This window comes from Oncorhynchus nerka, linkage group LG7 (genome assembly GCF_034236695.1).
Source record: "Oncorhynchus nerka isolate Pitt River linkage group LG7, Oner_Uvic_2.0, whole genome shotgun sequence".
In the NCBI taxonomy this organism is placed as follows: domain Eukaryota; kingdom Metazoa; phylum Chordata; class Actinopteri; order Salmoniformes; family Salmonidae; genus Oncorhynchus; species Oncorhynchus nerka.
In genome coordinates, this window is record NC_088402.1 from 21,295,077 (window position 1) to 21,312,170 (window position 17,094).

The 17,094-nt window shown below is 42.6% G+C and overlaps 1 protein-coding gene and 1 long non-coding RNA gene across 2 annotated transcripts in view; one reads left to right on the forward strand and one right to left on the reverse strand.

Annotated features, from left to right (window-relative positions):
• Positions 1 to 7,621: 7,621 nt before the first annotated feature.
• LOC115132694 (uncharacterized) lies at positions 7,622 to 13,697 on the reverse strand. The gene is made up of 2 exons (XR_010464291.1): positions 13,007 to 13,697; positions 7,622 to 10,405 (listed from the first exon to the last, which is right to left on the reverse strand). It is a non-coding gene; the product is annotated as an uncharacterized LOC115132694 (long non-coding RNA).
• The window catches only part of LOC115131318 (cyclin-dependent kinase 6), a 106,647-nt gene continuing 103,125 nt past the window's right edge, over positions 13,573 to 17,094 (forward strand). The window contains exons 1-2 of the mRNA XM_065020312.1: positions 13,573 to 13,856; positions 14,647 to 14,984. Of these exons, the coding sequence (XP_064876384.1) occupies positions 14,761 to 14,984 (224 nt within the window). The 5' untranslated portion in view covers positions 13,573 to 13,856; positions 14,647 to 14,760. The remainder of the gene's footprint in view (positions 13,857 to 14,646; positions 14,985 to 17,094) is intronic.

The following is a 17,094-nucleotide window of genomic DNA, read 5'->3' on the forward strand; positions in this document are numbered from 1 at the left end:
ACATCATCTCCAGGGGTGAGATCAAGATGGACCAAGAGAAGGTTCGGGCGGTTCGGGATTGGGCCCGGCCCGGTTCGAGATTGCAGCTCCAGAGATTCCTGGGATTTGCGAACTTCTATCGGAGGTTTATCCATGATTACAGCCGGGTGGCCGCCCCTTTAACTGCTCTGACATCTTGCACCAGAATTTTCTGTTGGACTCCTGAGGCAGACCGAGCATTTCTGAACTTGAAGAGCCGATTCACCAACACGCCGATTCTCTCTCAACCTGACACTTCCCGTCAGTTTGTTGTTGAGGTGGACGCGTCTGATGTGGGGGTGGGCGCCATCCTGTCCCAGCGTAGCTCCACTGATGGTAAACTCCATCCCTGCGCCTTCTACTCTTGTCGTCTTTCACCAGCTGAGAGAAACTACGATGTGGGTAACCGGGAGCTTCTCGCTGTGAAGCTTGCCTTGGAGGAGTGGCGTCACTGGTTGGAGGGAGCGGAGCAACCGTTTGTGGTCTGGACTGACCACAAGAATCTGGCTTACGTGCAATCGGCTAAACGTCTCAACTCCCGTCAGGCCAGGTGGGCTTTGTTTTTTGGGACGCTTCAATTTTTCCCTGACGTTCCGACCTGGGTCGAAGAACGGCAAAGCGGACGGCTTGTCCCGTTCTCCAAGACGGATGAGAGTGGGGCCAAGACTGAGACGATTCTTCCCCAGAACCTTGTCGTGGGAGCCGTTACATGGAAGATTGAGGAGGATGTGATGGCGGCCCTTCGGACGCAGTCCGGCCCCGGTAACGGTCCACCCGGTCGGTTGTTCGTGCCTGAGTCGGTCCGTTCTGCTGTTCTTCAGTGGTCCCACGCCAGCAAGATAGCTTGTCACCCTGGCGTTGCTCGGACTATGGCGCTACTGCGCAGACGATTTTGGTGGCCTGCCATGGGAGAAGATACCCGGAGGTTTGTTGCCGCATGTCCTGTTTGTGCTCAGAACAAAAGTACCAATCGGCCCAGCTCTGGGCTTCTTCACCCCTACCTATTCCTCGGCGACCTTGGTCGCATCTGGCCCTGATTTTGTCACGGGATTGCCCCCTTCTGTTGGGAACACGGTCATTCTGACCATTGTGGACAGATTCAGCAAGTTTGCTCATTTTGTCCCTCTCTCCAAGCTTCCATCTGCCACGGAGGCGTCCGAGATCCTTGGTTAGGGAGGTTTTCAGGGTCCACGGATTGCCCAGTGACATTGTTTCTGACCGTGGTCCTCAGTTTACCTCTGCTGTCTGGAGATCCTTCTGTTTGGCCATTGGAGCTACAGTCAGTCTCACTTCTGGATTTCACCCACAATCTAATGGTCAGGCGGAGAGAGCCAACCAGAAGATGGAGTCCACGCTGCGTTGTCTTGTCTCCTCTGATCCCACCTCTTGGTCATCTCAATTACCCTGGGTCGAGTATGCCCATAATACCCTTCCTTCATCTGCCACTGGGATGTCCCCCTTCCAATGCCTGTACGGATACCAACCTCCCTTGTTTCCTTCTCAGGAGAGGGATCTTTCGGTTCCTTCTGTCCAGGCCCACATTCGTCGTTGCCACCGGACCTGGCATCGGGCCAGGAAGGTCCTCCTTAGAGTTTCTGACCGGTATCAGATCCAGGCGAATCGTCGCCGTATTCCTGCTCCCGCTTATACCATCGGAGATAAGGTTTGGTTGGCTACGGGATCTTCCTATACGGACTGAGTCGAGGGAAACTGTCACCAAAGTTCATTGGTCCGTTTGTGGTGGAGAGAATCATTAACCCTGTTGTGGTCCGACTCAAATTGCCGGCAACGCTTCGAGTACACCCCACCTTTCATGTCTCCTGCCTCAAGCCGGTTCTCCTCAGTCCTCTGTTGCCCCCTCCTCCTCGTCCTCCTCCTCCTCGGATGATCGGAGGTGGTCCTGCCTACACGGTGCGCCGCATAATGGATTCCAGACGGCGGGGTCGAGGTTTCCAATATCTCGTGGATTGGGAAGGATATGGTCCAGAGGAGAGGAGTTGGATTCCTCGGCGTCAGATCCTTGATGACGACCTGCTTCGTGACTTCTACCGCCTCCACCCTGGCGCTCCAGGTAGTCCGCCCGGTGGTGTTCGTCGGAGGGGGGGGGTACTGTCACGAATCCCGCTTCCTGTGTCTGTGTTTGCCTGTGTTTCTGTCCCGGAGTGTGTTTCCGGTGTCCTGGAACGCACCCTGTCTGGTTGCCGGGCGAATTAGCTTGTTGGGAGATCGATGTTCACCCGCACCTGTATCCCATCAGTAATCTGCACACCTGTCCTGATCATCACCTCTCCCCTTCAAAGGCTCTGACCTGACATCCATTCCCTGCCGGATCGTTAGCCATGAACAGTATGTTGTGCCATAGTATCAGCCTCAAGTTGGATAGAATTTGTTTTGTTGTTTTTTTCGTATTGCTTGCCTTAAACTTACCTCCGTTTGTTCTGTCTTCAGTTACTCACCCGGATCATTTACCCCATTCCCGCCTGGTCGTCGGAGGATTCCGCTACCCCATTGGATCCACCTATTTACTCCCATCAACTCACCACCGCTGCCCGCTACGCCACCTGGATATATCTACCCATTCACATTCACTTGTAAATAAATACTCTTCCTTCTTCCTACTCTCCTTGTCCTGGTCTGCTTCTGGGTTTGATTTTGAAAGAACGTGACAGGCAGGGCAGGCAGAATGGTCAGGTAGGCGGGTACAGAGTGGTAGGCAGGTTCGAGGTCAGGGCAGGGCAGGCAGAATGGTCAGGTAGGCGGGTACAGAGTGGTAGGCAGGTTCGAGGTCAGGGCAGGGCAGGCAGAATGGTCAGGTAGGCGGGTACAGAGTGGTAGGCAGGTTCGAGGTCAGGTCAGGGCAGGCAGAATGGTCAGGTAGGCGGGTACAGAGTGGTAGGCAGGTTCGAGGTCAGGAAACACAGGGATAAATACACTGGGGAAAACAAGACAAACTGGCACAGAGAGACAGGAAACACAGGGATAAATACACTGGGGAAAACAAGACAAACTGGCCCAGAGAGACATGAAACACAGGGATAAATACACTGGCCCAGAGAGACAGGAAACACAGGGATAAATACACTGGGGAAAACAAGACAAACTGGCACAGAGAGACAGGAAAACACAGGGATAAATACACTGGTACAGAGAGACAGGAGAGACAGGGATAAATACACTGGGGAAAACAAGACAAACTGGTACAGAGAGACAGGAAACACATGGATAAATACACTGGGGAAAACAAGCAACACCTGGAGGGGGTGGAGACTATAACGAGGACAGGTGAAACAGATCAGGGTGTGACAAAAATGTAAATTTCATGGATAGCTGTCTATGAATTTGAGTGGCTACATTTCTCCAGGCTCATCCCTCAGCTTTTTACCAAAACAGATGTTGGGTGGCCACTTTGTTAATGTTTCAATTAAGGATTCTATCTTTAAGCTGGAGATATCTGTTTCTTTGCATGGGCCTCGTCTCAATCCACCACATCTGCCGATGTTGGTCTTCCGCATCTGCGGTGGAAGGTGGCAGAGCTACAGCTGTGTTTGTCAGACAAACTATTATGGCCCCTCCCTTTTGCTCTATGGCCCCCACAAGTGTCAGGAGACTCGTCTGAAGGTAACCTGATACCAGGCTGAAAAAATGTATGGAAGTGAATAGCGCATTTCCACTTCAAAGGTATACGGGTAATTCCACTGTAAACATTTATTCATTTCCTGAGCTTTATTATATATCTCAGCTATAGGACAGACACTTCAAAACAATCTTCCTTTCAATTGATTTTTTACTATCTGTTTTTCCATGTAATAATCTGTTATTCAATGTGTGTAGCAGTAAGGCCAACTTCAATGTTTCATCAAATAAATCGTTTTTATTAAAAAATGTATACCTACAGGAGTCAAATACCTAAATGATCCATTGTATGACCATCTTAAAACAATTTCATATGTTAGCTTAGTAGAAATCCAGCCCGGGCCCTTAGACCTCGAGGGGAAAGCTTCTGAAGAGAATGTCTATGATTGAGCTGTCTAACACCACTGGCCTGGTGCTATTTCAGTATGTACCTTTAGCTAACCCCTCCGACAATTGTTGCCATGCCAAACAGTATATACAGCATGGATGTATTGTATGACATTGATTATCTGAGGAGTTGGCTAAAGCACATAGGGATGTGGGAACAGGCTAGTCAAACAGGACTAGCAGTAGACTGATTACAGGTGCTGTATAATCATTCCCAGATAAAATAATATACCAGCTCCTCAATGAATGGCAAATGTATGAGCCTGAGATTCCAAGCAATGATGGCGGTGCCTTTCAAGACCAATCAAAGTCCCTTTTCTCCGGAAAGACAATATGACCTTTTACACCTTTACCACTAATATAAAGTAACATGCCAGCATTCATTGATGACTTTTACAATTGGACAATGTTTGTTAATATGGAACACGTTCACTTTAAAACGGTTGCCACAGACAGTGACATAGCATTTACTTTAGGGTGAGCTGACAATGACGAGGTGATGTTTTCTTACCAATATGGGTACACTTAATTTCACAGTATGTCATAACAACAAAGGGTTGCCATGCAACCAATCTTGATAACTTTCACGTGTTGGGTTGCGCTCTGAGAAAAAGAAGCTGCTTGTTTTTCTTGTAATGATAATGTTGAAGAAAAGTCCCTATGTTATACTGTTCTTACAGTATAACATAACCCAGAGGAAACTGAGCCCTGGATTCAAACTAGCAGATTAGACTCAGAAACGTATAACATCCATATTGATCCAACATTCAATTGAAAAGAGTGCCCAACACAACTTCCTTGTTGTCCTATTTTTATGTGAATGACACCAATCAGATAATTAGTTGTGAAATCAACTACAGTAGAGTGAAAAAATATTTGCTCTACTTTTTGATACAAAATGTTATCAGACCTTCAACCAAAACCTAATATTAGAGAAAGGGAACCTGAGGGAACAAATAACACAACAATTACATATTTATTTCATTTACTTCATAAACAAAGTTATACTTTTGAATCACCTGTCCATAGAACATTCTTCCAAGAATCTTGATGATCGTCCAGGTGCTTTTTGGCAAACTTGAGTCAACTTTTTAGATGAGATGGGTCCCATTATACTTGGCAAAAATCAAACACTGCATTCCACAGAAAGAACCTCATACCAACAGTCAAGCATGCTGGTGATGGTTTGGGGATGCTTTGCTGCCCCAGTACCTGCACGACTTGCCTTAATAGAAGGAACCATTAATTATGCTCTGTATTAGAGAATTCTACAGGAGAAGTTCAGGCCATCCATCTGTGAGCTGAAGCTGAAGTGCAGCTGGGTCATGCAGCAAGATGATCCCAAACACACAATCAAGTCGACATGAAAGTGGCTAAAAAGCAACAAATTTGAAGTTTTGGTATTGCCTAGTCAAAGTCCAGACCTAATCCCAATTGAGACGGTATGGCAAGACTTGAAACGAGCAGTTCATGAATGAAACCCCATAAATGTTGCTAAAGCAGTTCTGCATGCAAGAGTGGGCTGAAATTCCTCTACAGCGATATGAGAGACTGATCAACAACTACAGGAAGCATTTGGTAGAAGTCATTGCAGCTGAAGGTGGCACAACCAGTTATTGAGTGCAAGGGTGAAATTCACACAGTGGAATTGGGTGTTGCATAACCTTTTTAATTAAATAAATAATCCTCTTACTATACCAACATATCACCCTTACAGAAACAGCAACTGTCTTTACTGCCTTAACATACACTCTTAGAAAAAAGGTGCTATCTAGAAGAACCCTTTTTGGTTCCAGGTAGAACCCGTTTGAGTTCCATGTAGAACACTTTACACACAGTGTTCTACATGGTATTTTAAAATAATTATACCTGGAACCAAAAAAGGGTTCTACTTGGAACCAAAAAGGCTTGTCCTATGGGGATAGCCGAAGATGTCACACTCTGACCATGATTTGCATTGTTTGTTTCTATGTTTTGTTTGGTCAGGGTGTGATAGGAGTGGGCATTCTATGTTGTATGTCTAGTTTGTCTATTTCTATGTGTTTTGGCCTGATATGGTTCTCAATCAGTGGCAAGTGTTTGTCGTTGTCTCTGATTGGGAACCATATTTTGGTAGCCTGTGTTGTATTGTAGTTGGTGGGTTATTGTCAATGTGTAGTTGCCTGTGTTGTATTGTAGTTGGTGGGTTATTGTCTATGTGTAGTTGCATGTGTTGTATTGTAGTTGGTGGGTTATTGTCTATGTGTAGTTGCCTGTGTTGTATTGTAGTTGGTGGGTTATTGTCTATGTGTAGTTGCCTGTGTTGTATTGTAGTTGGTGGGTTATTGTCTATGTGTTGTATTGTAGTTGGTGGGTTATTGTCTATGTGTAGTTGCATGTGTTGTATTGTAGTTGGTGGGTTATTGTCTATGTGTAGTTGCCTGTGTTGTATTGTAGTTGGTGGGTTATTGTCTATGTGTAGTTGCCTGTGTTGTATTGTAGTTGGTGGGTTATTGTCTATGTGTAGTTGCCTGTGTTGTATTGTAGTTGGTGGGTTATTGTCTATGTGTAGTTGCCTGTGTTGTATTGTAGTTGGTGCCTCTATAGCTAGCCTGCTTCAGGTTATTGTCTATGTGTAGTTGCCTGTGTTGTATTGTAGTTGGTGGGTTATTGTCTATGTGTAGTTGCCTGTGTTGTATTGTAGTTGGTGGGTTATTGTCTATGTGTAGTTGCCTGTGTTGTATTGTAGTTGGTGGGTTATTGTCTATGTGTAGTTGCCTGTGTCTGCACGTGTTGTCATAGCGGCACGTTGTTTAAGTGGTCTTTGTGGTTTTTCGTCATTCAATAAAAGATTGGATTCACACCACGCTACGCTTTGGTCTACTCCATACGACGATCGTGACAGAAGAACCCTTTTGGAACCCTTTTTTCTAAGAGTGTAGGTAGCTGATTTGGTGCTTGGTGCCGAGATTACTCTCCACTCCACACCTTATATTAACAAATCTCTCAATTGTTATTTGTCCCTTTTTCTGGCCTGCAGGGTTAATTTTCAGAGGAATGTGAGGAGCAGCCGTCACTTTAACACATGAATGGAGTTGTGAGGAGTGGGGAGGGCTGGGGAGGAACATGGAAGACTGGTACCCTATGCTCTATATAGATCCCTTTGGCCCCTGGTGAAATTAATATAGTGCACTTTAAAGGGAATTAGGGTAGCATTTGGGATGCATCCCAGAGCATATTGCCTCCGGCAGTGTAGGCTAAAATGAGGCTGGGTGGCTGGATGGATGACCCCTGCATGCCACTTGTTCTTGTTGATAGGGCCTTTGATGTTTGGGGTGTGAATGGGGGAGGGTAAGCGGAAATACAATAGGTGAAATGTGAGGGACTCACTGTATTGATAGTGATAGTGGTGGTGGACAAGATTTGTTTATAGTCATTGTAACACTTGAAGGAGATTCCTTTGAATCGCAAAAGCTGAACAGTTGATTGAATTTCTGCCCTAATGCTTGTTGGCAAACTGTTTGACCCCTGAACTCTGGAAAGTCAGGGCAATTAGCCCTAAAAAGCAAGGTTACAAAAAGACAGAGTGGCTAACAATCCCCAGTAATGTTGGTGTGGTTAACAGTACTTTTCTTTTATTTACGTTGTGGTTCTCAAATCAGATGTTATTTGTCACATACACCGAATACAACAGGTGTAGACCTCACAGTGAAATGCTTACTGACAAGCCCTTAACCAACAATGCAGTTAAAAGAAATTAAAAAACAGTAACAATGATAGAGCAGCGGTAAAATAACAACCGTGGGGCAATTCTGCAGGTGTTAATTAAGGTTGTTCAGGCTATGTATGTCCAACAGCAGCTTTTTGCTTTGACAGTAACAGCCAGGGGATAGTGTGGTGTCGCTACCAGAAACATGCAGTTGCTGGATTTCAATGGAACCCGTGTTATGTACAAACTAACGGCCACACAACCAAATATCTTATTTTCAAAACCTTAAGAGCTCTCGGACTTCAAGATGTGATGCAGATTCCCTAATCAATTACGCACCTAACATCTTCAATCTTAGAATGATGAACAGTCCATATCAGTTATTACTGTCATTTTAACCGATCTGCAATCTGAACCAATACTCATAAATGACTACACTATTGCATCAAGTGATTTCCAGTAAAGATTGGGTCTGTTTTAACAGATCAAATAGGAGTTATTAGTGAATAAGTAATTGACGATGAGCAGATGTTCGGGACGGGGACTCATTTAAATGTTACACAACCCTCTGTTCATTATGAGGTGGCAGTGTGTCAGTCTATTTTGACCCCCATCTGTAGAGGTGGCAGGTGTTCCTTCAGTCCCTCAAAGAGCAGGTTTTATATCCCTCCTCAAGTTAGTTGCTTGGTTTCCATGGAGATTCCCAACAGAAAGAGGCTTGTTTTGAGGGGCCTGGGCTGGGGAAGGCTTTACTAGCTGGCTGCTCTCTGGTCTTCAGTTTGACTTGAAAAAAAGGGAAAATCAAGCCAACACAGAAAACAACCTAGCATTGTCTCCTGATTTTATGCAGGGTTTATAACAGTGATCTTCTCTGTGGATTAAGAAAGACGGAACTGTCCAAATCTCCCCAGCCATGCCCGGATCCTCTCAAATTCGTCATACTCTCTTTTTGAAATGAACCAATTTGAGGTACAGCATATCTAAAGATTTTATATACTGTACATTAAGAATTAGACAGAAAAGTACCAATGCTTATAGGTCATTGACCTGAGACCCAACAGTAGATGTCTAGTTTACCTCAACAGAGTGCAGGAGCCACGATCAAAACATCAGCAACTGGGAAGTGTCCAACCAAGATGTCTACTGTTCTACTTTATCTCTCCAGCCAGGCTTATGTTATCACTTTATCCATGCTATGCCTCGGGTTAAAGAGACAAACTGTCTTAACCCCACAGCTTTCAGGCTGCTAAAAGGCTGCCAATTATATGTCTTATTCATAACTGTCAAACTCTCTTGCCAAACATTGTCATATGGTGGCATTCAGGGCAATGACAGTGGTCTCGTCTGAAAAACAAGAGACTTGTAAATTCCCAAAAGGGTGGGTTTGGTTAACAAACTACATTCCACGTATTGCGCTTGAAACTGTCATGACAGATTCTGTGGTATACTGGTACAAAGGTATTCGCTTCGACTGGTGTTGTGTTTCAACTGTAATGTGGGTGTATTTAAACGTTTCAACAAGGGATGATTAACGTGGCGGTAAAGCTGCAAAACAGGCTTTATTCTTCTTCATCCTGAGGAGAGAACAGAGAAGTTGAGGGGGACTAAACTCAAGGAGCATATAAACCACTGGCTTTGTTTATCGGTTCATGTTCCACCATTACTGTTGTTCTATACTTCTGTGTTATAACACCTTTACCTCTGTGTTATAACACCTTTACATCTGTGTTATAACACCTTTACATCTGTGTTATAACACCTTTACCTCTGTGTTATAACACCTTTACATCTGAGTTATAGAACCTTTACCTCTGTGTTATAACACATTTATCTCTGAGGTATAGAACCTTTATTTAGGAGTTATAGCACCTTTACATCTGAGTTATAGAACCTTTATCTCTGAGTTATAGACCCTTTATTTAGGAGTTATAGCACCTTTACCTCTGTGTTATAACACATTTATCTCTGTATTATAACAAATGTACCTCTGTGTTGTAACACCTTTATCACTGTTATAACATCTTTCCCTCTGTGTTATATCACATTTTCCTCTATGTTATAACACATTTATCTCTGTCTTCTAAAACCTTTTACTCTGTCTTATAACACATTTATCTCTGCGTCATAAAACATTAACCTCTGTGTTATAACACCTTTACCTCTGTGTTATAACACATTGACCTCTGTGTTATTACATCTTTACATCTGAGTTATAGAACCTTTATCTTTGAGTTATAGAACCTTTATTTAGGAGTTATAGCACCTTTACCTCTGTGTTATAACACCTTTACCTAAATCGAATTTATTTATATAGCCCTTCGTACATCAGCTGATATCTCAAAGTGATGTACAGAAACCCAGCCTAAAACCACAAACAGCAAGCAATGCAGGTGTAGTAGCACGGTGGCTAGGAAAAACTCCCTAGAAAGGCCAAAACCTAGGAAGAAACCTAGAGAGGAACCAGGCTATGTGGGGTGGCCAGTCCTCTTCTGGCTGTGCCGGGTGGAGATTATAACAGAACATGGCCAAGATGTTCAAATGTTCATAAATGACCAGCATGGTCCAATAATAATAAGGCAGAACAGTTGAAACTGGAGCAGCAGCACGGCCAGGTGGACTGGGGACAGCAAGGAGTCATCATGTCAGGTAGTCATGAGGCATGGTCCTAGGGCTCAGGTCCTCCGAGACAGAGAAAGAAAGAGAGAAAGAGAGAATTAGAGAGAGCACACTTAAATTCACACAGGACACCGAATAGGACAGGAGAAGTACTCCAGATATAACAAACTGACCCTAGCCCCCCGACACATAAACTACTGCAGCATAAATACTGGAGGCTGAGACAGGAGGGGTTAGGAGACACTGTGGCCCCATCCGAGGACACCCCCGGACAGGGCCAAACAGGAAGGATATAACCCCACCCACTTTGCCAAAGCACAGCCCCCACACCACTAGAGGGACATCTTCAACCACCAACTTATCATCCTGAGACAAGGCTGAGTATAGCCCACAAAGATCTCCGCCACGGCACAACCCAAGGGGGGGGCGCCAACCCAACCTCTGTTATAAAACATTTTCCTTTGTGTTATAACACATGTATATCTGTGTTATAACACCTTTACCTCTGTGTTAACACCTTGACCGCTGTATTATAACACATTCATCTCTGTTATAACACATTTTCCTCTATGTTATAACACATGTATCTCTGTGTTATAACACCTTTAACTCTGTGTCATAACACATTTATCTGTGTGTTATAACACCTTTTCCTCTGTTATATCACCTTTTCCTGTGTTAGAACACATTTACCTCTTTGTTATAACACCTTTTCCTATGAGTTATAACACATTTATCTTTGTGTTATATCACCTTTACCTCCATGTTATAACACTTTTAACTCTGTGTTATAACACATTTAGCTCTGTTGTAACACATTTTCATCTGTGTTATAACAGCTTTACCTCTGTGTTATTACACCTTGACCTCTGCGTTATAACACCTTTACCTCTATGTTATAACACATTTATCTCTGTGTCATAAAACATTAACCTCTGTGTTATAACACATGTATCTCTGTGTTAAACACCTTTACCTCTGTTATAAAATATTTTCATTTGTGTTATAACACATGTATCTCTGTGTTATAACACCTTTAACTCTGTGTCATAACAAAGTTATCTCTGTGTTATAACAACTTTACCTCTACGTTATAACACATGTATCTCTATGTTATAACACATTTACCTCTTTGTTATAACACCTTTGCCAATGTGTTATAACACCTTTTCCTATGTGTTATAACACATTTATCTCTCTGTTATATCACCTTTACCTCCATGTTATAACACTTTTACCTTTGTGTTATAACACATTTATCGTACATTTATAATTTATTGTAACACATTTTCCTCTGTGTTATAACAGCTTTACCTCTGTGTTATTACACCTTGACCTCTGTGTTATGCCTGAATCTATAGTAATAGAACAGCAAACGTATGGAAGTAGAAAACAGGAATGCTGATGAATAATGAAATTAACATTCATAGATTTAAAGATAGGAGAAGCCCAAGCGTATATGCCCTGTGCTTACGCTTCATCTTTGTAGAGTATTTTGACTTATGACTTTTCACAGTATTGTGTGACAGTTATCCAGGTTTTCAAAGTTACAATCGCTCCTAGCAGGGTTATGGGTGTGTGTGTGCTTGTGCATGTGTTTGCATAAGTGTGTGTCTGTGCTTACTTACCCCACACAACGGAGGAATTTAATTGGCTATTTTGCAGTCCAATAACGAGTATGCATTCGAATGTATTCAATCTGGGCGATGGTTCTCAGTGCTAATTTAAAGCAGACAATGATGATGCTAAAATGCCACATTTACAGTTATTGGTTGAGAATACATTGTCTGCATTGTGTGCTTTGTAATGCTAATGATGATTGGCTAGGGTGGACTTGGATTGGGTTGGGCGGGGGGGGGTATATTTCCATACATACTACAGACTCCCATCACCGACCCCCCACCCACCTACACACAGCCGCCCCCACCCCAGATTTACTTTTTCAGTTGAAATCAAAGTACAATCTAAATTCTAAAATTCTTGCAGACACTATATGAAAATGATAGCAGTACACAAGAGATCTTTCTGAGGAAATGTTCATTGGAACTGTATCTGAGCCAAGCCTTTAAATAACATTAGGATAATAAGGCATTATAAAATGCCAGTGATGGTTCTTTCACGAGGATAATCTGACATCAAGTCTTGACATGTTATGCTCCATTCTCAACCATATCCATTGTGAAAGGATTTTGTTAGCCTCATCTATATAGGCTACTTTGTGATTCACTTGAGATAAATTTCCTGGCTCAAGGCTTTTTGGGGGTTGGGGAGGGGGGGGCTTGAGCAAGTTGTTGGGGTCATATTAGCTACTGAAATACAAAGTAAATCTATTGTCACTGACTACAAAGCCTTTGGATTCATTCTAAAGAACATGTGATAAACAGAATATCAATGACAAGTATAAAACAAAAAGAAAGTGTTAAATGTAAAATATTTATAATTATAAATCTTATTTTCAAAACTGATAGATCTAACAGTCATTTCAAAATAGTTTCTGAGAAATCACTTACCATCCTACTTTTGAAATATGCAGACATTAATACAAATATGTTAATTATATTTAGATTTCTGCGCCATGAATGATAATAATATGTATTGGATTAATGGATTATCCATTTTAATTTGATAATTTACATATTTCATTATTATTTCCAAAATTCATACCATTTAAAGCTGTGGACTATCTCTCACGTGTGCAGTTGGCATCTCACGTTTGGATGAAGCAGTGAAACAGAGCACCCTCGAAGGAGCGCTTTGGGAGAATCACCCCTGACACAACCCAAGCCACTGGTCCTTGAACCTGACCTTATGGGCCAGAGGCGAGCTTGTCACCCTGCTTCCCCGCTGATGTATTGTCAACGAATAGTTTTCAATGGCCGGATAGATCGACTGGTCCATCAAATACACTTTTCTTGCTGCCCAGCTTTCCCCCCGTAGTGTTGCTGGTTTTGACACTGAGACAAAACCGAGAGAGAACTATGAATGATAAAGAACCAAGGAGGGCAAAAGGAGGCGGTTAGTCTTTGTAGTCGGGAGGAATGCGGAAATGTTCCTGCTCTGTGTCAAACTTCTCTGAAGGGGGTCAAGGCACATTCAGCCAGCGTGGGAAAGCGAAGAAGAGACGGAGCTCACAGACAAAATTTGAAAAAAGAGCGTTAAAACAGGGAAAAAAATGAGAAGAGCATGGGTTGGAGAATATATCAAGCTTTTGTCCTATGACCTCCCCAAAAATGTTGCAGTAGGAACTGTGTTTTTCTGTAAGGAATACGCCCCCCCCCCACCCCCCCACACACACAACCCCGGTATTATAGTTACTGCCTTGCTTGTGCTGCAGTCGAAGAGGTGGTAGTTAACTGCTGAGGGATGGGGGTTAGAGAAGCGTGCACCATCCGACTACCTGTGTGGGATATATGATGTGCTGTGTGTTAGTTTGAACATTTATCCAAAGGAGGGATGTTTCATCATTTCATGGACACGGCCAATGTTGCGACTTTCACTGATAACATGAAACGAGGTAGGCTGAAATGTTGATATTTTACTTTTTGTGTTAGAAACATGTATTTTGCATGCATGTCCTTATTGTGTTATTTTACCAATTAAATTGCTGCACTTCATTTTTCATTAATGTAGACTACAAAAATAATAATAATAACACATTCAATTAAAATAAAAAATCTGCTGTGCAAAAAACTGCGATAAAATTGCATTATTACACCATAACTATGAATGACATGGAAAGGGAGAGATATGTGTTTAAATGGACTATAGGACGTTTAGACAATACAACTCGGTAAACAACCACGTGCTCGCAACAGTTTGTCGCCTATAATAAACCATCATTATTAGACTGGTCACATTTGAAAAACGATATCGTAGCCTGGATATTTTTGTGCATATGATATAGTAATTCTGCTTTATATTTTACATTCTGTTCTTTCAAGTTATTTTGCTTTTGTTTCTAACTCAATCGTCTACAAATCCCTCATTATACGCATGAACATAAGTATTACGTTATTGTTGTATTATGGACTGATTTATGCACTTAGAGAACGCATGTAAAAGTGATCAGATGTAAATGTCCTTGTTTTAGAGATGCCAGATGTTGTGTGAGGTTGCTAGAAGGACATGAGGTTCATGCGCGTAATGAAGTGGGAGTGGATCAAGTCGAACGCATTGGGGGTTCTAGTGTTCATAGTCGGAATGATGACACAATGTTGTAGCCTACCTGAACCTCCGTTTGACCAAAAAATTAGGCAGACATATAAGATGTTTACCTTTGCAACCTCTGTCTTCCTCTAATTTAGGCATTGCAAGTGCCAACAACTCTGTTATGTGAGGATGGCTTTGTAAAAACCCTGGCTCTTCACATTCGTCGGGATTCCCCGCAATATTCTCAACAAGAAAACAAATCCGCAAAAATGGACAATGAAAGTGTAGCACAAAGATACGAGCCCGTCGCCGAGATTGGCGAAGGTGCTTACGGAAAGGTGTACAAGGCACGAGATTTGAAGAACGCGGGACGCTTTGTAGCCCTAAAAAGAGTTCGGGTACAGACGGAGGAGGAAGGGATGCCCCTCTCGACCATCCGTGAGGTGGCGGTACTGAGGCAACTGGAGGCATTCGAACACCCCAACGTGGTCAGGTAAGCAGAGATGGAACTGGGAGAGGGGGGTGCATCTAACAAGGGCCTCTCCTCTTACCAGGAGTTCCATTATCTTTTCATGCTCTTATAACTCCTGGTATTTCTCTCTTTAAATGGCTGCATAATGTCTATATACACTGAGTGTACAAAACATGCCTAATATTGAGTTGCAGCCCCCACCCTTTTGCCTTCAAAATAGCCCAAATTCTTCAGGGCATGGACTCTACAAGGCGTCAAAAGCGTTCCACAGAGATGCTGGCCCTTGCTGACTCCAATGCTTCCCACAGTTGTGTCAAGTTGGCTGGATGTCCTTTGGGTGGTGGACCATTCTTGATACACACGGGAAACTGTTGAGCTTGAAAAACCTGCAGTGTTGCAGTTCTTGACACAAACTGGTGCACCTGGCACCTACTGTACTACCATACCACGTTCAAAGGCACTTAAGTCTTTTGTCTTGCCCATTCACCCACTGAATGGCACACACACACAATCCATGTCTCAAGGCTTAAAAACATTTCTTTAACCTGTCTCCTCCCCTTCATCTACACAGATTGAAGTGGATTGAAGTGACATCAATAAGGGATCACAGCTTTCACCTGGTCTGTCTATGTCATATTGTTTTCTACACTCAGTGTATATAATTTGCATATGTCAGATATACATCTATATAATGTCAGATATACAGTATCTGCCTCCTTGGGATGTATTGCAGAGTCTTATGGAGTTGTCTTATTGACATTCGGGAAAAGTTGTGGCTTTGTAACTATAAACACTTTTTGATACTGGTGTTACTATAGGGCCTCACAGTGGAGGTGTCATAATACTTAGCGGTCAAACAGGGAAATGGTTCCAGTTGTTTTTCCACCATTTATTTTTCATATAGGGCATTTTAGAAACTCTGAAAACACGGGCTGTGTTTCATGTAGGCTTACCCTGGTGTGATGGTTTGATAACCATGTCAATATCTATTGAACAAGCTGATAATCAATAATATATTCAGCTCTATTTATGCTCAGTTTCGAAAAATGCTAATTAGCATCAAAGTAGACATCATGAAAAACTACAAATCCCTGCAAGCTCCTGCACGTCATCTCCAGCTGAAACCTTTGCTAGCAGGTGTTGTGTCAATTTAAAACTTGCACAAGACAGTTCACAGAATTGTCAATTGAGAAAAATGTTGATAATATATTTATTACTAAATGTACATACCATTAGATAGTTCATCCAGAGATTCTTACCTTCGCCTCGATTCGGCAGTCTTGCCCAGATTATCATATCAGGTAATTAGCATTTCATTTTTGAGGGGTAAATACAGGCAAATACATTGATAAAAGTCAGCTTGTCTTAGAGAGATTTACATGGTTCTCAAAACGTCACGCCAGGGTAGACCTACACCAAACAGACCTTATTTTAAGTGCTTCTAAAATCCCCTATTGGGAAAATGAATGGTGGAAAAACAATTGGAACCATTTCCCTTTTTGACCTCTAGGATTTATGGGTATTATGGATCAAACTGTAGTAATACAACTGGATGGATGTTTTGTGTGCAGTACCTGTGACAAACATTCTTGGGTGATATCTGTTCACTAGATTAGTCATGGGTAAATTCATTCCCATTGCTGGTTATAGTGAAAGTTACCAGAAAAGTCAATGAGGAATGAATAAGAAGAAAGAAGAGATACTGTATTCAGCTGATTTTGCCCCATTCCAGTATCCTACAAGAGTTGGGGATATAAACAGTGTTGTTTTTAGTCATCCAGGCCACAAGACAACATAAAAAGGTTGTTATGCTTGCAGCTGTAGACTCCCATGGGTCAGTTTGGATGTCAGTCCGGTCCACGTCATTCGGACCACGTCATTTACGGGCCTTGCTCAAGGTCTAACCTTGCCATTAAGCTTTTGAGTGCTTTTGGATTAAAAGCTTAATGGAAACGTTTTAATAATACAAATGTTATTCTCTGCCCTGCTGGTCCCACCACAGCCTTAAAGTGCATCATTATTCTCTTAAACTGAATAAATGAATAGATTCTCAATTGAGATTCCACGTATCGAAGGTTCCCCAGATTGAGTTTCATGAAATGATGACACAAAATGTGCCCTTACTCCCTAT